The 17,219-nt window shown below is 39.6% G+C and overlaps 3 protein-coding genes across 3 annotated transcripts in view; 1 reads left to right on the top strand and 2 right to left on the bottom strand.

The window, feature by feature from the left end:
• The window catches only part of LOC123501074 (protein OSCP1-like), a 4,358-nt gene extending 3,737 nt beyond the window's left edge, over window positions 1-621 (bottom strand). The window contains exons 1-2 of the mRNA XM_045249656.1: window positions 416-621; window positions 1-108 (exon numbers count right to left, since the gene is read on the bottom strand). The exon at window positions 1-108 is cut by the window's left edge and continues 5 nt beyond it. Coding sequence (XP_045105591.1) covers window positions 1-107 — 107 coding nt within the window. The 5' untranslated portion in view covers window position 108; window positions 416-621. The remainder of the gene's footprint in view (window positions 109-415) is intronic.
• A 396-nt stretch (window positions 622-1,017) lies between these two features.
• On the top strand, window positions 1,018-8,495 carry LOC123499734 (ribonuclease P/MRP protein subunit POP5-like). Its single transcript, XM_045248168.1, has 5 exons — window positions 1,018-1,095; window positions 1,374-1,504; window positions 3,696-3,865; window positions 4,840-5,016; window positions 7,994-8,495. Exons 1-4 carry the CDS (start codon window positions 1,040-1,042, stop codon window positions 4,939-4,941), a joined length of 459 nt encoding a protein of 152 aa, XP_045104103.1. The 5' UTR covers window positions 1,018-1,039; the 3' UTR covers window positions 4,942-5,016; window positions 7,994-8,495.
• On the bottom strand, window positions 7,993-16,143 carry LOC123499740 (trichohyalin-like). Its single transcript, XM_045248181.1, has 10 exons — window positions 15,917-16,143; window positions 14,851-15,012; window positions 14,409-14,564; window positions 13,813-13,950; window positions 12,314-12,458; window positions 12,182-12,233; window positions 11,510-11,582; window positions 10,666-10,744; window positions 10,168-10,303; window positions 7,993-9,804 (listed from the first exon to the last, which is right to left on the bottom strand). The coding sequence occupies exons 1-10, from the start codon at window positions 15,989-15,991 to the stop codon at window positions 8,547-8,549; spliced, it is 2,274 nt and encodes a 757-aa protein (XP_045104116.1). The 5' UTR covers window positions 15,992-16,143; the 3' UTR covers window positions 7,993-8,546.
• Between the last annotated feature and the right edge of the window lie 1,076 nt (window positions 16,144-17,219).

Here is a 17,219-nt window from a genome sequence, read left to right as displayed (position 1 = left end):
GTGGCCTGGTTGTCTGGAATGGCCTGGGCTCTCAGTCTCTGGTCAATAACGTACATCATTTCTCCTCCAAGGTTAAGGAACTGGAGAGGCAGGGCACGGAGAGACATCCTGCAGAGAGAGAGAGAGAGAGAGAGAGAGAGAGAGAGAGAGAACAGAGCAAAGAAGTTAAAAGAAAAGAATTGAAGGAGAAATAAGAACAGAACATGATGAATAAATAAATGAACAACACAAAAAATAGATAAAATTTGATATCAACATTCTAAAACACACCGTCTCTCTCTCTCTCTCTCTCTCCTGAAAAAATCGAGTCAGAGATACACATTTTTAAAACTCTTCAAACAATTAATCAAGAGACAAAACAAAACATTTCTCAGTATCAACATTTCCTTTTGTCACGTATCAATTCCCTCGTCACCTGGAGAGAGCGAAAGTGGACGAAATATATGTGAAAAACTGCAATCTTTCCTCTTGCTTCTTGTCGCTCTCTCTCGATCTATCTCTCCGTCTCTATCTCTCTCTTCTATCTCTTCTCTCTTTGTATATATTGATTATGTTGCCAGAATATTAGTTTTTCCTGCGTATTTGGTTGTATTTTCAGTATTAGATTATTATGATATGGTTTTGCTGTGTGGTTATTTCATTATTTTTATCATAAATATTCTAAAGGGGGTGGGGAATGTTTACTGGTTACCATGGCAACATCCCTGGTAAACAAACAGGTGTCAATAATATTTTAAGGTAATTTGATCTTTAATTTAATATAATTCGAAATAAGATAAAATGTATGTACGTTTTTGTATATAATTAAACATATTTATGAATTTTATGAACATATGGCCAATGTCGATATTTTGTTACCAATTACTAATCTCATTCTTTACACTATTCAATGAGATTTATGACTATTTATGCATCAATCTATACAAATATCAAATATACTAATAAAACATGAAATTATGTTTAATTAAATACACAGAAAAGATCATACATTGCAAGATAAATAGTAAAAAAATGTGAAAAATAAAGAAACGGTCCCTGGATGCAAGATAAACAAAACTCACTACTCACACTCAGCATGGTCAGATTCAAGAGAAGGTATGAGACTTTTTTGACATTCCTCACTCATTCCTCCTCCAGTGGTCACGAATTATTGTCAGGAGGAGCAGAGTGACCCGGAGATTAAGTGCGTGGTGTGTGGCGGTGTGTTAAAGGTCTTGTGGTTTAATTGAGTGTTTTGCAGAAGTGGAAGGTAAACACACACACACACTCTCTCTCTCTCTCTCTCTCTCTCTCTCTCTCTCTCTCTCTCTCTCTCTCTCTCCAAACACCTCACACGTGCCCCTTCAAACACCTCATCCCTCCCCCTCCGTCAGGTACGTGGTGGTGGAGGTGGTGTGTGGGCGCGGCACCGTCAGGATGAGCGCCCTCCATGACACAGTGCTGGCGGCGGTCAAGCGTATGCACGGCGATTATGGCGTGGGGGCTGTTATTCCTGGATTTGGTGGTGAGTGGTGGTGGTGGTGGTGGTGGTAGTAGTGGTTGTGGTGGTGGTGGTGGTTGTGGTAGTAATTGTGGTGGTGGTGGTAGTTGGGGGGAATAGTAGTAATAGTAGTGGTGGTGGTGATGATGGTAGTAGTGGTAGTTGTAGTAGTAATAGTAGTAGTAGTGTTAGTGGTGATAGTTGTAGTAGTAGGTGTTTTATTAGTTACTGTCACCTAATGATGAATAAAAGATACTTATTTATCTCAACAGTGAAGTACATGAACACACAAATGATGAATAAATGAATAAATAATTAGCAAAAGTCAAGAAACAGCCGTGCTAATCTTTCACTATCTTTTTCTCCCTCTCAGTCAAATATATAAACCCAGAAATCAAAGAGTACAATAAATAAATAGATTACAAATATTACTACTAACCTTTCACTACCTTCACTCCTTCCTCCTCAGTAATTAAATGGACCTTTTTTTTTTTTTGTTGTCCTTAGCCATCTTTCCCCTTACATGAAAAAAAAAAAAATGGACAAGTAGATATGAAAAACAGCAATAACTTTTTCAGTCTTCACTCCTTTCATCCTCAGTAACATGGTCCCCATACATGGGGATCATGTCTTGTTTAACTATAGTAAATTTCTTATAAAAACTATCATGCAGTGCTATACATAATTATAAATCTAATAAATTTAAGTGCTTATCTAATCTGTTTTTAAACATTGTCAAACTAGTGCTATTTACAACCGTCTCTGGCAATGCATTCCAGAAGTCTACCACTCTATGACTAAAGAAATATTTTCTTATATCTAACCTGCAGCCTTGCTTTCTAATCTTCCTGCCATGATTTCTAGTCCTATTTCCCTCCTCTAAGGTAAAGAAAGATCTCACATCTATGTAGTTTGTATCTGAGAACATTTTAAATAACTCTATCATATCCCTCTTATACATCTCCTCTCAAATGAAAACATGTTTAATTCCTTTAATCTATCTCTATACTCCAGGCGCTTTAATGCTGGTATCATCCTAGTTGCTCTTCTCTGAACTGCTTCTAACATGTTGATATCCTGCCTATAGTGGGGTGACCAGGCCTGTATGCAATACTCTAAATGGGGCCTAACATAGGAATTATATAAGCTACGCACCACTTCCTTACTTTTATAACTAACATTTCTATTTATAAAACCCAGGATCCTATTTGCCCTATTTCTTGCTTCTAAACATTGCTTTGAAAATTTCATAGTCCTGTCTATCACTACTCCTAAATCCTTTCCTTCCTCTACTGCCTCTAGCCAACATCCCTCCATCTCATAGTTAAAGTTTGTGTTGTCTTTACCTAAATGCATAACCTGACACTTTTAGAATTAAACTCCATCTGCCACCTGTCTGCCCATGCTATCAGCCTGTCCAGGTCTCGTTGTATTCTGTAATTGTCCTTTTCACCCTGTACTGCACATGCTATCTTAGTATCATCTGCAAACTTTGATACTTTGCTACTAATTCCTATATCTAAATCGTTAATGTACACCAAGAAAAGAAGAGGTCCTAGCACTGATCCTTGGGGTACCCACTAACCACTTCCTTCCACTCAGACATTGCCCCATTTAATACTACTCTCTGTTTCCTATCAGAAAGCCATTCACTAATCCAATCAACTAACCTACCCCTATCCCATGTAGTCTCAATTTGTACACTAGCCTCCTATGCGGTACCTTATCAAACGCCTTGCTAAAATCTAGATATATAACATCTATGCTATTTCCATCATCTAACTCCTTGGTAATATATTCTAAGATATCGAGCAAATTTGTAAGACAGGACCTCCCTGATCTAAAGCCATGTTGGGTATCTCTAATTAATCTATTCTCATTTAAATGCTCCCAAATACTACCCTTAATGATTTTCTCTAGTATCTTACATACTATACTAGTTAAACTGATCGGTCTATAATTATTCGCATCAAGAGGACCTTTTTAATTTTTGTTGTCCTTTGCCAGCTTTCCCCTTACATAAAGAAAATAATTGTGAACCCAGAAATATAAAAAAAATAAATAAAGACAAGAAACTATTATTTTTTCACTATCTTCATTCTTCCCTCCTCAGTGAAGTATTTGAACCCACAAACCTTAAGAAAAATAAGTAAATAAAAATAATAAAGAGTACTTACCTCACTGTCTTCATTCTTCTCTCCTCTTTCCTCCTCAGTGAAGTACATAAACCCGGAAACACAAATTGCCTTCATCAGCAGCAGCCGGGGACCTCATCGGCTGGTGGCGTCGTCGTTGCCCTTCATCTCGGAGGTGGGGGGACGGCCGGCCACGGTGCGCTCCCTCCACCACGCTGCATCAATGAGACATGGCTTCATCTTCCTCAAGGTTCGCTGGTTCTCTTACTCTTCACTCCTTTCTTGGTTTGTTTTGTTCTGTGTGAGATATAGACTGGTACTAAATTTTTTGCTTTGATTATTACAAGTTTTTCATTTTAACACTTAGTTTTATCTTCCTCAAGGTTTGCTGGTTTCTTCTATCTTAATCACTCCCTCTTTTCTTCCTCTTCATCTTGTTCTGTGTGAGATATAGATGAAAACTATATTTTTATGCTTTGATTATTACAAGGTTTTAATTTTAACACTTACAGCTTTATCTTCTTTAAGGTTTGCTGGTTCCCTCTCTCTCACTCCCTCTTTTCTTTCTCTTCATCTTCTGTGTTCAATTTAGACGGAAACAATTTTTTTTTTTTTTCTCATTACAAGGTTTTCATTTTTAACATTTACAGCTTTATCTTCCTCAAGGTTCTCTGCTTCTCCCTCTCTCTCTCTTCACTCCCTCTTTTCTTCTTCTTCATCTTGTTCTGTGTGAGATATAGATGGAAACTAAATTTTATATTTTTTCATTACAAGGTTTTCATTTTTAACATTTACACCTTTATCTTCCTCAAGGTTCACTGGTTCTCCCTCTTCTCGTGTTCTGTGTGAGATATAGGTCAGTATTCAGTAACTGGGGGAAAAAAAAATGCTTAAACATCCAAAAAAGAAATTAAACCTTGGAAACACAAAAAACTAAAATTGAACCCTGTAAAAACACAAAACTTTGATTAAACCTCATAAACACACAAAAGGAACTCTGAATTTCTCGCTGTATTTATTCATATTTTCTGATATAACACAAAAAAAACAATTTCTCACTGTATTTATTCATATTTTGTCGTATAAAACACCAAAAACCTGAATTTCTTGCTGTATTTATTGATTTTTCTCGTATAAAACACCAAAAACCTGAATTTCTCGCTGTATTTATTTATATTTTCTTGTATAAGGTTTCCAATCCTAACCAAACCTCCTCTAACGCAGAAGTACAATGAGGAGAAGCTGAAGGAACTGGAAGAGCAACTGCCGGCTGAGAAAAGGGAGAAACTACAGCAGGAGAAACGTAAAGCTCTTGGTGCCACGTGACCCTAGCTGGCCCTCTGGTGGTGGCTCAAGGCACTCACCAAACGTCACTCCTGGGTCCTGTATTGGTGATTTTTGGTATGTTGTGTGGTGTCTTCCCTAAACCTTCTCTCTGTGGTGGTTTTGGTGATTTTGGGTGATTTTTGTTGGTGGTGTCACTGTTATTGTGGTTGTGGTTGTGGGTGTTAAGAAGTATTGGTTTTTTAAGTCCTTCGGTTTTTCTCCTTTTCTTCTAATTTTCTAGTTCTTCTAGTTCTTTTCTCAGATTTTTCAAGCTCTAAATATTGTATCTGTTTTTTTTCCTTAATATTTTTCATCCTTGTTCTTTTCCTCTTCTTTGGTGTTTGTTTTTATTTTTTCTTAATATTTTCATCCTTGTCCTTTTCTCTTCTTTGGTGCTTCTCTGATTTTCCAAACTTTAAATTATGTTTCTTTATTTTTTTCCCCTCAGTATTTTCATCCTTTTTCTCATCCTCTTCTTTCTTGGTGTTTTTTTCTCTCTTTAAGATGCCTGCCCCTTCACTACCAGCACGTGCTACAAGACAATCCTTGATCATGAATGACCGTTCCTTGTCTGTGAATCGATGTAATACTTCACAATTTTCCCGGTGTTTTATCCCAGTATCTGCTAGACTCTGGAATACAATTCCCAACGAGATTGTTAATTCTAGTAACATTGAAGCATTTAAAAAACGTGTGAATACCTTTCTTCTCTCTGAACTCACTACCTCTTAGATCTCTACCAATCTTCCTATTCTGTTGTTCATTCCTGTTACTTCCTTTCACTTATCGGTGAGGTGCCGCCCACTGGGCCTTTGGGTTTATGCAGTTATGCTTTCCAATGGGTCGCCTTCATTGACCTCATAATAATAATAATAATAATTGTGTTTTCATTTGGTGTTTGTTGTGTGTGCATTTGGTGTTTCTCTTTCTATTTTTTCATATTGTGTGTTTCTTGTTTCCTTACGTCACCATTTTCTTTTTCTTTGCTTGTCTTTCTCTCTCCCTCTGCTGGTCTGATTTCTAACGCTGTGTCCTCTGATGCTGCTGGTTAGATTAGGTTAGGCTCGGTTAGGCTCTCATTCAGCTCTTGATCTGTACCGAGGGTTTAAATATTTCACAAAAGGTATGGAATTGAAAAGCAGATGTGTATTGAATCATAATATTAAATGAGGCATGCATACAATACTGTACCTCTCACACACACACACACACAACTTTAATTCAATCATACTCTACTCATTAATGCAAGGAGTAATCTCTAAAAGGCAACAGTCTAGAGAAAAAGATTATGTTACTCAGCCTACCATTACTTGACACACCACACTTGTCATTGCCACCTCTTGATCTTACACACTGACTCTGTTTCCTTGGCACTGTAGAAAGGCAAGGTTACATTATTCACCTTACCACCACCAGTTGATCTTACACATTTGACTTGCATTTCTTGGTTGTGTGGAAAGGCAAGGTTACATCATTCACCCTACTGTCACTCAACACACACCAGTTATCATTTCCACCAGTTGATCTTAAAAGTTTACTCATTTCTTGGTAGTGTGGAAAGGCAAGGTTACAGCAAGCCTAACCTAACCACACTTGTCCTTATTTCACATCTTTGGCTACATGCAGATCTTGTAAACTTGTCACTCATACTCCTTGTTCTTTGTTCATTATGGCACTTAATTGTTAACATATACATACATTAATTTATTCAGTTTTGTTCATAATAACTCGTAACAAACAGCATTCTTTCTTTTTTGGTTCTTGATTATTACTTGGCACAATAAATGGACTTATTTCCTCAGCATTTACTCTCTATGGCACGTAACTGATTATAGGTACTGTCATTTCACACACAAACATAACACACACACACACACATCCATAAAAAGAAACACATAAGGAAGTTGGAGAGACTACAAAAAATGGCTACAAGAATGGTTCCAGAATTTGAAGGGATGGCATATGAGGAGAGACTAAAGGCTATTGATCTACCAACCCTGGAACAGAGAAGGGGGAGAGAGGATCTGATAGAAGTTTATAAATTGATTAACAGAATGGATCAAGTGGATAATGAGAAACTGATCCTGAGAGAAGAAAATGACATTAGAAGCACAAGATCGCATAGTAAAAAATTGAGAAAGGGAAGATGTCTGAGAGATGTTAAAAAATATAGTTTCTCGCAAAGATGTGTTGAGACGTGGAGTAGTTTGAGTGAGGAAGTGGTGTCAGCAACGAGTGTGCATAGCTTTAAAGAGAAACTGGATAAGTGTAGATATGGAGACGGGACCACACGAGCATAAAGCCCAGGCCCTGTAAAACTACAACTAGGTAAATACACACACACACACACACACACACACACACACACACACACACACACACACACACACACACACACACACACACACACACACACACACTTGTCACTATTGCACTCATCACAACCACCTTTTCCTTTCCTTTGGTAGATGTAGATGGTGAATACTGAGATGAGAGCTTTCTTAACTCCTAAAGACTCTGCTAATCGAACCACAACACACCACTGACACTTTACACAGCTCTCCACTTCCCTGTTAGGATGTACATCATGCCAACACTTATATTAACACCTGTTGTATTTCTTCTTCCTTTTGCACTGCTGTTTACCTGCTCTTCACTTCTCAAAATGTAGAATATGTCTATATAAATAGTTATTGCATTTCTTCCTCTTACACTCATTTCTACCTGCTCTTTACTTCTCAATGTACCTTATGCCTTCTTATAAGCACCAATTGCACTTTCCCCTCACAATATTTTAGTTCTGTTGGAAGATATTAACCCCTTCAGTACTATGACACTTTTTTCATATTCATTCTGCTTACTATTTAGTGATTTTATACAGCTTCAGAAACTTATGTGGGGATTAAAATAGTGAAGGTTCTTGCTATTAATCTTCAGACCTCCATAGAGTCTTCCTAATGTAAATAAAATCGTCTACACCCAAACTGAGTAAAAATGCATCCCAGTACTGAAGGGGCTAAGGTTATTGTCAACATTTCTACTCTCTTCACAGGTTCACGATGTTGTCAGACTCCCTGGTGCTGTGACCTCAACATTACAAGACTCAAGGCTGTGCTGGTGTAGTGAAGTGTGTTTTGAGAGCCTCCATTCTAAGGGCAAGGAAATTAATGAAAGCACCTCATTGGAAGTGCCTATCCTGGCTGGAAAAGCAAGACTATCATTCATTTGTCAGCTTTCTGTACTGTTAAGTTTATGAGGATTGGTTATGAGTTATGGGCATTTTATGAGGATTTGCTGTGAGTTAATGGTGTGTGTATGTGTGTGTTAATAATTTTGTGTACATATTTGAGGTGTGTACTGGGCAGAGTTAGGAAAAGTAGTAGTTTAACAGTGCTTGTGTTTTGTTTAATAGGGAGAAAGAGTGTGTACGTTTGTGTGTGTGTGTTAAAGAGAAAAGAAGTAACTGATATGTAAAATGTGTGTTTATAATGCTTAACTGTATACAAGACAAATAACAACAATAGCACAACCTGAGGAATCATTAAATGAAAAATTAAAAAAACATAAAACCACAACTTTTTAAACTACCCTGAGATATTTCACTCTCACGTCGTCCACCCAGCGTCATCCATCTTTGCCGCCACCGTTGCCTTGTCAAGAAGCGCCTGGAGGGCCGACGGGAGCTCCAGATCATCGCTACTCTTTTTCTCTTTCCTCCACAGTTTGAATCCCTCCCTCTTCCCTCCCCTTGCTGGTGAAGACACCTCCCCGCCAACCTTCCCTCCACAGTCGTTCTTCCATTCCCTCAGCGCCAGATCCAAGTTGTCGTTGTCGCTGTCGTAGTCGCTGAGATCCAAGTCAATACTCTCATCATCATCGTCATCATCCTCTTCTTCTTTGGTGTTTTTCTCGAATGTGTCTTGATTCGCCGTTTGTTTTTCATTTCTTGTATCGTGTGTTTCTTGTTTTGTGTCGTTTTTCTTCTCTGTTTCTGTTGTCTCTCCCTCTGCCTCTCCTCTCTTCCTCTCACCTCCTTCCTGTTCGTTTTCTCTAGTCTCCTTTTTCTCCCCTTTATTCGCTTTCCTCTGTCCATTTTCGTGCCTCACTGTCTCTCTACTTCCTCGATCTACATTCTCAGTTTCCTGCAGGTTGGTTTGTTCATTCTTTTGTTCATTTTCTGCCACTTCATTCTTCGTGTTCTTCTTCTCTGCCTTGCCTTTGTGAGCTGAGCGTCGTCTGTTCATTTGCATTTCTTTAATGTATGCATCTAGTTGGTCCAGAGGCACGATCTCCTCCAGGTCATCCTCAACTGGTCTCTGAGGCTGGTGAGAGTCTTCAAGGAGAGGGACATCTTCTTCACCCTCCTCCTCCTCCTCCTCCTCCTCTTCCTCCTCCTCCTCTTCTTCCTCTCTAATAATTCCTTTGTGAGTCTTGGTATCGTTAATCTTTTTATCGCTTTTTTCATTCATCTTTTCACTTTCCTTACCATTTATCATGTCTGTGCTTTCCTCCTTGTCTTGCTGTCCGTTGCTCATGTCCTTCTCACATGTGTCTTGTTCCACTGTCCCCTGTGTCTCTGTGTCTCCGCCATCACCATTCTCTCTCTGCACAGGAAGCTGAGAGGAAAAACGTCCCAGGAACTTTGATAGCCTTGGGTCACGAGATACATCCTCCTCCTTCACCCACGCCAGGCCTCCTCGACCGGCAGGGGGCGTGTACCCTTCCATCAGCTCCTGTGTGGCCAGTGGGAGCTCCGTCGTGGCCTCCTCTCCTTCCTGCTCGCTCTCCATGCTGGCTTTTACCCCGTGGTTGCTCTGGTCTATCAGTCGTCGCTCCAGTTCGTTCACGCGGTTGACGAGGACTCTGAAAAAATTGTTGTTGTTGTTTGTGGTGGTGGTGGTGTTAAACCTTACTTTCTAACCTTAAATATGCCTCGATTTATAAGGAATGGTACCTCAATTGATAAGCAACTGTACACCTCCATTTCTAACTTAAGTTCTAACCAAGTGTATCTCAATTTCTAACCAAGTTCAAAGCAAGTGCATCTCAAATTTTTAACCAAGTGTATCAAATTTCTAAGCAAGTTCAAACCAAGGGCATCTCAATTTTTTAACCAAGTTCTAAGCAGATGTATCTCAATTCCTAAATGCTGCAACATCCACCATTACTCCTTTGTACCTCCACCACCACCACCACCACCACCACCACCCATCAGCAGCAACTGACCTGTTAGCAGAGCGTTGTGTGCGCAGGGCCCTGGAGCGCTGGCCCAGGGCATCCACCAGCGCCACACACAGGGAGCGCAGGTCACTCTCCGCCAGGCCACCCACCTCCCCACGGTACTCCTGCAGCAGCTCACTCACTACGAAGGACAGAGAGAGACTAGGATCGTGAAGGAAGCAGGATGTGTAGGACTTCGAATGAGTGAGTGAGTGAGTGTGTGTGTGTGTGTGTGTGTGTGTGTGTGTGTGTGTGTTAAGATAGGATGCAGTTTTAAGGGAATTTTACGAGGACAAGAAGACACCTTACTTTTGGAATAACAATGAGGAAGAAAAGAAAAAGATGAAAGAAAAAAAGGAAGAAAAGAGGATATGAAAAAAAGAGAAAAAAAGAAAAAAGAGAAAGACAAGAAGACACACCTTGCTTTTGGGATAACAATGAAAAAAAAAAAAAAAAAAAAAAAAAAAAAAAACAAGAGGAAGACAAGACGACAAGAAGACACACCTTGCTTTGGGGTGACAATGAGGTTCTCTGAGGTGCCGAGCTTGACGGATCCCTGCGACCGACACCTCTCCAGGGCTGACTGTTGAGTGACGGGGAACAGTGGTCAGGGTGGACAGGGTGACAGACACACGGACACACAGACAGACAGATAGACACACAGATGGGGAAGAGAGGGTGACAGACAGACAGATAAACAGACAGGGTAATGGACATACAGACAGACAGGGTGACAGACAGATTGACACATAGATGGGAAGAAGAGGGTGACAGACAGACAGATAAACAGACAAGATGACAGAAAGACTGACACACAGACAGACAGGGTGAAAGACAGATAGACACACAGACATTAGGAAGGGTCTATGGAGGTCAGAAGATTAATGGGTAGAGTCTTCACTATTTTAACCCCTTCAGTACTGGGACACATTTTTACATTGAGTTTTGGGTGTGATAAGACGATTTTATTGACATTAGGAAGGGTCTATGGAGGTCAGAAGTTTAATGGCCGGAGTCTTCACTGTTTTAATCCCCACATAAATTTCTGAAGCTGTATAAAATCACCAAATAGTCACCAGAATGAATAAGAAAATATATCCAGGTACTGAAGGGGTTACATGCACAAAACACACAAGGTTTCCTCTTCACAAATATTACAGCAAAATCTTAAATGCACAAAACAAGCAAAATTTTCTCTCCCCAAATATAACAAGATCCTTAACGCACAACACAGAACAGCTTTCCTCTTTCTCCCCCAAATATAACAAGATCTTCAATGCACAAAACACGCAAGCTTTCCTTCCCTCTCCCAAAATATAACAACAGGTTCCTCAATGCATATCCTTGCCTTGTATTTGAAAGAGTTGCTCCTGGCTAGAGTAACCTCCTCCTCAGCCTGCTTGAGTCTCTGCTGTAAGTACCTGAAGGTGTAAGAAGCTTAGATTAAAGTTTGTAGCTTCATGTGCCTCCTATGTTATTCTTCCAGCTCTTAACAGGGAGCGGTGGATGTTATTGGGATTTTTAAGGGTGTTTTTGTGGTTCTAAGGTGGTTTTGGATGGTTTGGTGGAAGTTGCAGGGTTTTCAAGGGTGTTTTTATGGTTCTAAGGTGGTTTTGATGGTGTATAGTGGATGTTACTGGGTTTTCAAGGGTGTTTTTGTGGTTCTAAGGTAGTTTTAAATGGGTGTAGTGGAAGTTAATGGGTTTTCAAGGTTAGAAGACTCTAGTAGGTGTTGGGGTTTTTCAAGGGTGTTTTTGTGGTTCTAGGGGTAATTTTGATAAGGTGTAAATAAGTGAGGGAAAGGAAAATTTTATCATTCCATAAAAAGAATTAAAAAGACACAAGAAAAGCAAGAACAAATAAATAAAAAATACATGAAAGAAACAAGCAGAAAAAAATTGGGATACAAAACAAACACACAAAAAAATATAGAGATGGAGAAACAAAAGAAATAAACAAATAAACAAAACAAAATCAAACGACAACAACAACAAAAACGACACCAGTAACCCAATCTGACCTGTTCTCAGTAATAATGCCGTCAAGGTCAACAATACGCTTTGGGGGAGCTGGGACAGTGGCAGCAGCGGCGGCGGTGGTGGTGGTGGTGGTGGCGGAGATGGTGATGCATTGTTAGTGGTGTTAGTGGCGTTAGTGGCCGAGTGGTGAGGGGAGTTGAGGAGAGTGTTCAGAATATAATTAAGACGATGAAGTTTATGGTGAGTTGCGTCCAGTTCCCTCACCAGCTCCTCTCGTTCCTCCACCAGCCCCCTCACGTCCCCCTCCAACGCCTGGCACTGCAGAGGCACCCAGTGTTAGGAGCAGTGCCGTGGGGGAGGGAGAAGGTTAGGAACAGTGCCATAAAAGGAGGGAAAGTGTCAGGAAAGGAGGGGAAAGAGTTAGAAAGGGTGCAAATGGAAGAGGAAATGTTATGAAAGTAGGAAGAAAGTATTAGGAAGAAGGAATAGAATTAGAAGAGTTAGGAAGAAAGAAAATATGGTTAGGAAAATGGGAAAGTGTACAGCAAGAAGGGAAAAGTGTTTGGAAGTGTTAGGAAGGAGGGAAAAAGTGTTAGGATGTTAGGAAAGCATGTATGAAGGAAAGAAAATGTTACAAAGGATGAAAAAGAGTTAGGAAAAGACAAAATGAAGAAAAAAATGTTATGAAGGAAGGGAAAATATTGGCAAGGTGGAAAGAGGGAAAAAAAAAACTGTTAGGAAGATAGTTAAGTGTGTAGAAAAGAAAAAAAGCTAAAAAGGAAGGAAGAAGTGTTAGATAGGATAAAGAAATATGTAGGAAGGAGGAAAAAGACACATATGAAGGAAGGAAAATTGTTAGGAAGGAAGAAAAGTGTTAGGAAAAGTGACAGAGAGAAGAAAAATTGTTATGAATATAGAAAAAGTATTGGAAGGAAGAAAAAGTTAGGAAAAGATGAGAAAACATATAGGAAGACAGGAAAGTGTGTAAGAAGGAAGAAAAAAGTTAGGGAAAGAGACAGAAGGAATGGAAAACTTATGAAAGAAAGAAGTTAGGAAAAGTATTATGATGTTAGGAAGAGGGGAAAGTGTTATAAGGCCAGGAAAAGTGTTAGAAAGGAAAAACAAACATTAGGAAAAGAGCTAGAAGGAAATAAAATGACTAGAGAGTAACCCAGTGAATGAAAGTAAAAATCTAGAGGTTCACAAGGGTGTTTTCATGCTTCAAATGAGATAAACACTCCTGATTAATCTATACACACTTTGAAAACTTGAGAGATTACACCACATGAGACACAGTGCAAAGATACACCCTCACCAAGACTAGTGTGTGTTATTGTGCTGCTCAAACTGGCATACTGTGGAGAGAGTTAGTGGTAGTTGATCTTTGCCCCTTCAGTACCATGACACATTTCCATATTCATTCTGGCGACTATTTGGTGATTTTATACAGCTTCAAAAATCTATGTGGGGGATTAAAATAGTGAAGACTCTGGCCATTAATCTTCTGACCTCCATAGATGCTTCCAAAACTGAAGGTAAAAATTCGTTCTGGTACTGAAGGGGTTAAACTGGCATATGGATGTCAAAAAATAGTGTGGAAAAATAGTGTTAGTGATAATTTCTCTTAATAACATGCAATAATCAACCTTCTCTCTCTCTCTCTCTCTCTTACCTTGGCACTTAGCTCCTCCATCTGCGATATAAACTGCTCCCGCTCCTGTAGTGCCAGCTGGGTGAGTGCTGTGTTAGCCTGGCTGCCGCGCCGACCCTCCCCGCCCCCACGCCAACGCTGCACCTCCTCCCGCAGCACCTGAAGGGAATTAAACGAGAAATTTAGTGGAGTGTCTGTCGTGTTCAGTTTGTGTGATGAGATGGAGAGCTTTGTGATTGGTATTTGCTTTACTTCAGTACCAGGATGTGTTTTTCATATTCTGCTTACTGTTTGGTGATTTTATACAGCTTCAGAAACTCATGAGGGAATTAAAATGGTGACTCTGGCCATTAATCCCCCCAGTAGCATGACATGTTTCCATATTTACCATACTTATTCTGGTGACTATTTGGTGATTTTATACAGCTTCAGAAATTTATGTGGTGATTAAAATAGTGAAGACTCTGGCCATTAATATCAGACCCTTCTGAATGTCAATAAAATGGTCTAATCATACACAAATCTCAAGGTAAAAAATGTGTTCCAGTACATCCACCATGACTCTTCCTTCCACCCTTCCACCCTCTCTGCCCTGACACATCCACACCCCCCCTCACCTTGGTATCAGCCTGGGCATCGTGCAGGCGACACCTCAGTTCCGTGGCCTCCTGTCTCAACATACGGTTTTCCTCCTTGGCCTGACACAGCAGCTGGGCCAGAGTGCCGTCCGCCCCACTCAACATTGCAGAGCGGCCGGGATCACCCAACGCTGCCTAGAGGGGTCAGGGGGTGAAGAAGAAAAGGGGTGTTATAATTTGTGTGCGTGTGTTTATTTGTGTGTCTATGGAGTAAGTGTTAGGAAGGATTGGAGTGGAGTGTACCTAACCTAACCTAACCTAACCTAACCTAACCTAACCTAACTTAACCTAACCAAACCAAATCTAAACTTACCTAAGCTGATTTATCAAAGTGTGTGTGTGTGTGTGTGTGTGTAACAGTAGTACAAATCCATCCATCAACTAAAACAAACTCACCACCACCACCACCACCACCCCTCACCTTCCCCGGCACCAGGGCAGGGGGCCGGTGCAGTGCTGTGCCGCCGCCCTGCTCAGCCAGCGTCCGGAACTTGTCCCTCTCCTTCTGGCACTCCTGCAGCTCCGCCCTCAGGATGCCCACGGCAGCACTCTTGCTCTCCACAGCACGGTGAAGGACGCCAACCTAGGAGGAGGAGGAGGAAGACAAGGAGGAAGAGAAAGAGGAGGAGGAGGAGGAGAAGGAAGAAAAGGAATGAAGAGAAGGAAAATGAGAAGGGAAGAGGAGAAAAAAGGGAGAAAGAGGATGAAAAAGAGAAGAAGGAAGAGGAAAATGATGAGAAGGAAAAAAGAAAAGGAAAAAGAGAAGTAGGAGGAGGAGGAAAAATGAAAGGAAGACAAAAACAGGAGAAAGAGGAAAAAGAGGAGAGAGAAGAGGAGAAAGAGGAAAAGGAGTTGACAAAATTTTAATCAAACCACAAATTTAAGCAATAAAACACCCATTCCAATATTCTTTCATGTACAAGTCATCATTCACACACACAAACACCAAATCTCACCCTGCCAGTCACAAATAACTAGTAAAAACAAACAGGTAACTTCACAAGTCAACAAAACCTTAAAATAAAAAAAAATAAAATAAATAAACCAACATATTTAAGTAATTTAATCATCCTAACACAATTTTTTAACCTATTTATCATCATTTTAACACACAAACTCAATCTCACCTTGCCAATCACACAGGTAAGAAAAATGCAAATAAAATAAATAATCCCACATATTTAAGCATATTTAATCATCTACCACTATTTTTTAAGCATTTATCATCATTTACATCCCACAAACTCCTAATCTCACCTTATCAATCACTAACAGGTAAAAAAAACACAGGTAACTTCACACAGGTAAGAGAAACCTTTATAAAAACAACATATCTAAGCAATTTAATCACCATATCACTATTATTTAAGCATTTATCACCATTCACACCCCACAAACTCCTAATCTCACCTTCCCAATCACTGACAGGTAAACAGGTAACGTGACACAGGTAAGCCAGCACTGCCACGCCAACACCAATCAATTACCTCGTTCTTCAGGTTTTCCAGCTCCTCCTCAGGTGTTAAAATCTGCAGGTGCTTGGGTCTCGTCCTTCCACTCATTATGTGCAGGTGTGGCAGTGACCAGGTGTGTAGCAGGTGTGTGGGGAACCTTCTGTCAACATCGAGGGAGGAAGAGATAGGGAGAGTGAGATAACAGCTGAGTGAGTGAGAGGCGGGGTGTTTAAATGTCCTAATGAGGTGGTTTGTTAGATTAGGGGCTTTTAAATGTCCTTTTGGGTGTTTAAATGTCCAGTTGAGGTGTTTAAGTGTTCATTTGAGTGTTTAAATGTTCAATCGGGGTGTTACTTGTCCATTTCGAGTGTTTAAATGGTCTATGGGTCTTTAAATGTCCTATGTTTGTTTAAATGTCCAATTCGGGTATTTAAATGTCCATTGGGGTGTTTGAATGCATAATTGTGGATATTGGATAGATAGATTATTTTTAAGGTGAAGGAAGATATGAATGAAGGACGAGGAGGGAGGAACGAAAATATGAAAAGAGGAAAGGAAGAAGAAAAGTAAGAGGAAGGAATCAGAAAGGAATGAAGAAAAGAAGAAAAGAAGGCAGTAAAAGAAGAAAGGAGAAATAAAATAAAGAAAAAGAAGGAAGAATGAATGCTGAGTGGATGCTAAGTGGATGGTGCAATGTGGATATTTTGAGTGGTCGTCTGCATCTGGCGGGAAATTTGAATGTACTAGGGTGTGGATGATGGGTGGAAGGAAGGGAGTAAAGGAAGAGAATGATGGAAAGGAGAGGAAAAAGAGAGAAAAGAAAAGAAAGGAAAAGTGGAACAAGGAAAGAATAAATTATAGAAGGAAGAAAAGAATGAGGAAAAGAAAGAACAATAAATAAAAAGGAAAAGAAAGAAGGAAAAAAAGAAAATATGAGTAAAACGGAGGAAGAAGAAAAAAGGGAAACGAAAATACAGGAAGGAAAAGTGGAAAAGTAAAAGGAAGGAAAAAAAAAGTAAAGAAAGAATGAGAGGAAAAGGAAGAACAAAAACGAAAAATGGAAATCAATGAAGGGAAGGAAAGAAAAAAGAAGAAAAAAAAGAAAAGAAAATGCAGGAAGGAAGGATCGAAAGAAAATAAAAAGAAATTAATAAACAGGAAAAGGATAAGAGAAAGAAGGAAGGAAGGAAGGAAGGAAGGAAGGAAAGGAAAAGAAAGACAATATAAGATAATAAGAAAAAAAATAAGAAAAAGATACAATTCCTCATATGAGTAACTTTTTATTTTATTGATATGATAAGAAACAAACTTAGATAAATAATAAAAAAATAAATAA

Source organism: Portunus trituberculatus, chromosome 8 (genome assembly GCF_017591435.1).
Source record: "Portunus trituberculatus isolate SZX2019 chromosome 8, ASM1759143v1, whole genome shotgun sequence".
NCBI classification, from domain to species: domain Eukaryota; kingdom Metazoa; phylum Arthropoda; class Malacostraca; order Decapoda; family Portunidae; genus Portunus; species Portunus trituberculatus.
Note: the sequence above shows the minus strand (reverse complement) of the source record. Positions and strands in the feature narration are given on the sequence as shown.